The sequence below is a fragment of the Arachis ipaensis genome, chromosome B3 (assembly GCF_059453495.1).
Source record: "Arachis ipaensis isolate K30076 ecotype BB chromosome B3, ASM5945349v1, whole genome shotgun sequence".
In the NCBI taxonomy this organism is placed as follows: Eukaryota; Viridiplantae; Streptophyta; class Magnoliopsida; order Fabales; family Fabaceae; genus Arachis; species Arachis ipaensis.
The window spans coordinates 135317197-135323593 of NC_142438.1; the positions used below are offsets into that span (position 1 = coordinate 135317197).

General features: G+C 27.3%; 1 protein-coding gene across 1 annotated transcript; it reads left to right on the forward strand.

Moving 5' to 3' along the window:
* The first annotated feature begins 4405 nt into the window (after positions 1-4405).
* Positions 4406-6116, forward strand: LOC107631258 (HMG-Y-related protein A). The gene is made up of 2 exons (XM_016334642.3): positions 4406-4727; positions 5257-6116. The coding sequence occupies exons 1-2, from the start codon at positions 4686-4688 to the stop codon at positions 5734-5736; spliced, it is 522 nt and encodes a 173-aa protein (XP_016190128.1). The 5' UTR covers positions 4406-4685; the 3' UTR covers positions 5737-6116.
* The last annotated feature ends 281 nt before the right edge of the window (positions 6117-6397 follow it).

Sequence of the window (6397 nt, forward strand, 5' to 3'; positions counted from 1 at the left end):
ATTCATTACTAAAAAATATAATATTAAATTATAATATTATTTTTTAAGTGTATTTAATTTTTTTTATACTTCTTTTAATATTTTTTTATATAATATTCTTTATAGTACTCTATTTTAGTATATTATAATTTTTTACTATTATAATAAAAATTGATATTTATTTAAGAAATTAAAAATAACATATAAAAATTGACAATTTTTTAAGTAATTTTTTATATTAAAAATTAATATTTATTTATTAAATTAAAAATAACATAAAATAACACTTTTTAGTATTTTTTTAAGTACTCTTAATAATCTTATTTTTATTGTTATTTTAGATTTTAACTTTTTATTAGTTATATTTTTATTATTATTTATTATTAATTTTTTATTTAATTTATCATTTTTAATAGGAACAATAATACATATTATAAAAAATTAAAATAATAAATAATACACACAAATTAGAATAATTATTTTAATACTCTTCGTATTCTTTTATTTAGTATTATTTTGGATGATAAAATTTTATTACTTAGGATTCTATTGTTATATACGATCAATCTTTTATTTATTTTGTCTTTTTTAATAAAATCAATAATTGATATTATAATAAAATTACAATAAAAAATGTAATAAAAAATTAAAATATAAAAAAAAGTATTAAAAGTGATTAAAAAAATTATGGAGAAAATCTACAATGAATGACCAGCAACAAACCTAAACGTACGTTGAGTGAATGCAGAAGTTATAATTTTTTGTTTCAAGTGAACGGTTTTTTGGATACAAAATTACTTCTGCGTTCAGAGAATAAAAGTTGCTAAATATCAAAGAACAACGTTAAATGAACTTAAAGGCAATTATATCCTCTCCAACGTGATTACAAAATACACCCTTAAAAATTTAAATTTTATTTTGTATATGCAACAATTAGTCTTTAGTATGTTGAAGATGTGGTGTGCATGCTTTTAAGTCATTTATATTAGAATAGGTTGCGTGATTAAAATAGTTATATTTGTGTCTTTCTTTTAAGTATAATTATGGTTTTAGATTACAATTTAAAAATATATGTAATAAGTAGTTTAAAATTATGATTCACTAAAAAATTTATTCTGAAATTTTAGTAATTTTTCATAGAATTTAACAAATGAACAATCATAGTTCCCTTTCGGCTTTCACTCTTTACCTTTTCACAAAACCTATCTCATAAAGACATAAATAGTGGATCACATCTTCTAAAGTTTTCTTTGTAAAAATAAAACTTATTTTAGATTTTTATACATTACTAATCTATTTAAAACTGCTAAATCATATTTGTTAATAGTAATGTAACCATTGACCGCATAATTAATAAGCTCTTTACTCGAGAAAAATAATGTAATGAAAAAATGATTTTAATAGAAAATAAGGAAAATATTTTGTTAGATATATAGAAAATCAAAGGAAAGAAGGTTGACAAGGAACATTTTGATTCCGTGTCGAAAATAAAATAAGAGGAAGTATAGAGAGTCAATAAAATATTTGTATAATATATACAATGAAAGTTTAGGGATATTCAAAAACTCACGTGCAGTTATTTTCGTATAAAGTTGATATTCAAAAATTATTACATGATTTGATAAATTTGACTAAATTATCATCTAACAACTATTAATTATCAACTTTATATGAAGACGACTGCATCTGAATTTTCACCAAATAAATAAAAAAGTTGGTCCCACAGTTATCAAACTAGCCCATCGATGGAACTGAAAATCCGGTTTGATTTGATTGTCAATTCGAATTGAGTCATTATTTAAATCGGTGAGAATTAATTCAATCAAATTTAGTCAAATTCAATAAAAATTAGTCAAATCCAATTTTAATTCGGTAAAATCCAATTAAATTAAACAAATAATTTATATACATGAAATTTTTTTATTAAATATATTATATAAATACAATTAAATTATATTTTTAAATTAAGAAAATAATATTTAATAATTATAATATATTTTTTATTTATATATTATTATTTGGATAAAATATATTTTTTGTTTCTAAAATTTATTAAAAATATTTTTAAATTTTATTTTATTTTAATTTTGTCTCATAAATTTTGTATTAAATATATTCTTGGCAACCTTTTTTTTATAATTTAGGACTAATTCAGTAATAATTTTACAAGAATAATTTTCAACACATGTAAATTAAATATAGTTGTCATGCATAATTAGATTGGCCCTAAACTTTCTGTAAATTTAGCTGTCAAGTATATACTTGATGCAAATTCAAAAATTTTTTAGACAAAATTTAAACAAAATAAATTTAGGAGCATTTTTTAAACTTTTTGACAAACTTCAGGAATAAAAAATATAATTTATTCTTATTTTTATTTTTTCTATATATACTTAAACAGTATAATAAATATAAACTAATTGATGAGTTATTAAAATTTTAAAATAATAATGAATTTAATACAAAATAAAGCTAAAAAGATATTTATTATGAAAATAAGAAAATAAATTTAATTTTTATATAATTATTTAATTATAATGAGATCAATCGTTTTAACCTATAACTTATAGATTGAACCGACAATCTAATAATTCAATAGTCTAACTAATTTAATTGTTTAATTATCGGTTCGATTCTGATAATTATAGTTGGTTGAAATTCGATATATATATATAAAAGAAGGTCGATCTGAATATTTAGATACATATTGTAGATTGATCTATATTATATTATAGAGTAAAAGTTTTTGCACTACAATTATAGAATAGATAGGATAGATAATATGGTAGAAAGAAATCAATGGTCTTTCATTTGCTTCTCTTCGATGGAAGTCTTATTTTCTCAAAATATATCCTAATTTTTGGCCTAATTCTTCTTCTGATGATCGATTCAACCTCTGATAAAAAAGATCTATCTTGGTTCTATTTAATCACTAAGAAAATCCCACACCTAGAAGCCCATTTACTCCAAAATTTAGACAAAAATAGAATTGTTATCCCTGGATCTTGGTAGAAACGGACGATATTTTAGTAGGGAAATTAACGCCTCATAGTTTCGAATCGAATATCTTTAAAAAGATCTTTTGTCTCATGGTAGCCAACTCCAAAGAATCATTTGTGTTTAAAATAAAAGTAGAACAAAAAAAATGTGTAGACTAATGATGTATTGACAATATAAAACGTTTTATAGAGTTATGTAATAACAACAGTTTTTTTTATGATCATTTACATAAAAAGTAGTTATTTTTGTCAACGTAGTGTTATATAATTAAATGTACATATAAAACGATTTTACGCTCACAGTGTATCAAAATTAAATTCTTTTACCAGTGAATCAAAACTTTTGGAGCTTAGTAGCTTACAACGGATGCTCTTATGATTCAAATCTAACACCAAATATGGCATTCGTATATGGTTTTGGAGAATCTAAAAAAGCCAGAAAAAAAAAGTGGATAGCATGTTTCTCCAATAAAAAACAACACGAGTGTTACCTAATTGTTGCTAATAATCTGTAGACTATGGGTAACGGTGACAAATTTTGATAATAATAAAAGAAAATGGATTAGTGTGTTGGTGCTTTTTGTAAAATATTATTATGTTAGTTGGTCACATAGTGTGTACGTAATATTCCCTTCCATCTTTTTTCCCCTATTTTGTTTAAGAAGTTGGGGAACACAACACTATAGCTAGAGCATATGGAAAGTAAGATACTAAAATTTATAATAAAAAAAATATAAAAGTAACTAATTACATTTCAAAATTAATATCACATCAAAAGAGCATATGTCTATGCTAGAAGCGATTCCTCACATATATAAATCTTGGGTGGAAAATTATTATTAGGTGCGAAGTGCGAACAAATTTTATGACTTACAAATCAAAGTTTATTATATATTATTAATTTGTCTAATATGTATATTAAAAATTTGATTGAAAGATGAATCAATTTGTCTGACAATAATAATTCTCAAAAATTTATAAACAATAAAAATTTATACTAAAATAATCTATTTAAAATGATTAGGAACCAATTTGAGTATTTATTTATTTGTTTAAGTGTTGCATAGTTAAACATATATGACCCTACTTTCATATCATCATACATTTATACTCAATTTTTTTGGTGACATACATTTATACTCAATTTTATAAAGAAAAAAAAAACGGAAAGAAAAAAAAAAAAAAGGTTAGAAAAAAGAGAAAAAAGAAGAGAGTTAAGAGGGTCACTTCATCCAAAAACAAAGCCCAAAGAACAAGGGAACCTTAAAAAAGATCTTTGAACTTCAACATAATTGCCATGTCATCGATCAAGGTTACCCTGTAATAACGGATCCATCACCGTCCGATCATCATCCATCTCTTAAATCCAAGCTGTCCATTATAATCCCCAAAAAGGATGAAGGAAGAAGGTGGGTGAAAAAGGGGAACTGTTTGCATCTTCTTTTTTTATTTTATTTTTATTATTTCCTCTTTTTCCTCTGCTTTGCAATTTTTTTAATTTATTTATGTTACCTCTATATCACACCATTAGATCTTTGCAAGTGCCACCCAAACCAAAAACTGTTCCTTTGGGTGAAAAAAAAAATTGAACCCTTCCTCTTACAACCCCAAAGTTTTCATTTTTAATATTTGGAGTTAGTGACTTAGTGGGGTGTGCACTGTGCCAGCTAGCTACTCAGCTGCCTCATCAACCTGCAACATACATCAATGGCGACAGAAGAGGATACTAAACTTCCTCCATACCCTGAGGTAAACTTAGCTAGCTTTTAACCAAGCAATTTCTTCCCTCTTTTTAAACCCTAATAAATATATAAATCAATATCCAAAGAATGTTCCTAGTGAAGCAAGTAGAATTTTATGAGGATCAAGGTCGTTTGAATGTTTTTTTTTTTTTTAAAAAATTGGTTTCATTTTCTTTTTTGGCCTACATCTTCATTTGAGTTTCCATGTTCCCTAACCGTTATAGGCTGATTTGGTTTTGTTCATCAACTTGAATCTACTTAGTTGAATTAGAAGGCATGTTAGGAAAAAGAATTTAGGGTTTGTAGAAATTTTAACAAGAATGCAACACCCCAAAGTTGTTGTAATTTTGACTGGGAAAAATATTGTTTATCGTTATTATGGGATCTGAGACTTGAGACTCATTTCATGCAATTATTACAGTTCCCATATGAACATGGCAGAAACTCATCGATTTTATTTTATATATATTATTTTTGAATAATACATGTATTAAGTTGTATCTGTTTTTGTGTGTTGGGAATGGCATATGGTGCAGATGATAATGAAAGCAATTGAAGCTACGGGGGACAGCAATGGCGCAAACAAATCAGCCATATCAAACTACATAGAGTCCACCTATGGGGAGCTGCCAGCAGGGCACACAGAATTACTCTCCCACCACCTCAACAACATGAAGGAGAGTGGCGACCTCACGTTCTTGAAGAACAACTACATGAAGCCTGACTCTAATGCCCCACCAAAGAGGGGCCGAGGCAGGCCTCCAAAGCCCAAGGCCCCTCTCCCTCCGGGGACAGTCCTGTCCTCACCAAGGCCCCGGGGACGTCCCCCCAAGGACCCTAATGCCCCACCTACTGCCAAAGTGTCAAGTGGCAGGCCTCGAGGCCGGCCCAAGAAGGTTCCTAGGACCACGGACGAGTCTTTGTCATCGGTGTCACCTTATGCTTCCTCCACTGGAAGGCCAAGGGGCAGGCCTCCTAAGATGAAGCCTCACATGGCAGAAGTGAGTGTCGAATAATGAGAAATATTTTGTGTATTTATTTTGTTGAGTATGAGTATGTCAAACTAAACATACATTTGGTTACTTTTAAATGAGGTATGGATGGATTCTACATCCTATTTGAGAGTAACCAAGTGTATAACATAAAATAAGTACGAGGAATATCCCGGTGAACAATTGAGATATTAGAGTTGGCCCTTTCTTGGGGTGACCAGCGCTGTAGGACAACTTTAATTTCCTCTTTAGTAGTAGATGTGGACTTAATTATTAGATTTGTGTTTAATTTGCAATGCTGTTTTGTAAAATTTGTGTAGTGAGTGATTAGCTTTTGAATCTCAGATTGTTAGCCAATGAGGACAATGACTAGAACTTGTGATGATTTGCACTGGGTTCCTGTCGATTGTGGTGTTATAAGTCTTAACATCTAAATTATGATAAAAATGGGTGCTGTTCTTGTGAAATATCATCAACGTTAGATGAATGTAAACACATTTAAAGTTGAAAAAATATTTGATATACAGTATCTACATATAACATTTTTATATATAAACCTTGTTTATCATTTAGCTGGAAAAAACGCATTTAACATTATGGATAATGGGGATCAGGAGTTAGAATAAGAATTATGACAGGCAAGAAGCGGGAAACGATGTTATAAAAAATTGTTTGACGATGAAGT

Excerpts from the sequence above, each read along its gene's own strand:
- LOC107631258 (XM_016334642.3), top strand. The coding sequence starts at position 4,686 with ATGGCGACAGAAGAGGATACTAAACTTCCTCCATACCCTGAG. Across the intron at positions 4,728-5,256 it reads AACTTCCTCCATACCCTGAG|ATGATAATGAAAGCAATTGA; the intron begins GTAAACTTAGCT and ends CATATGGTGCAG.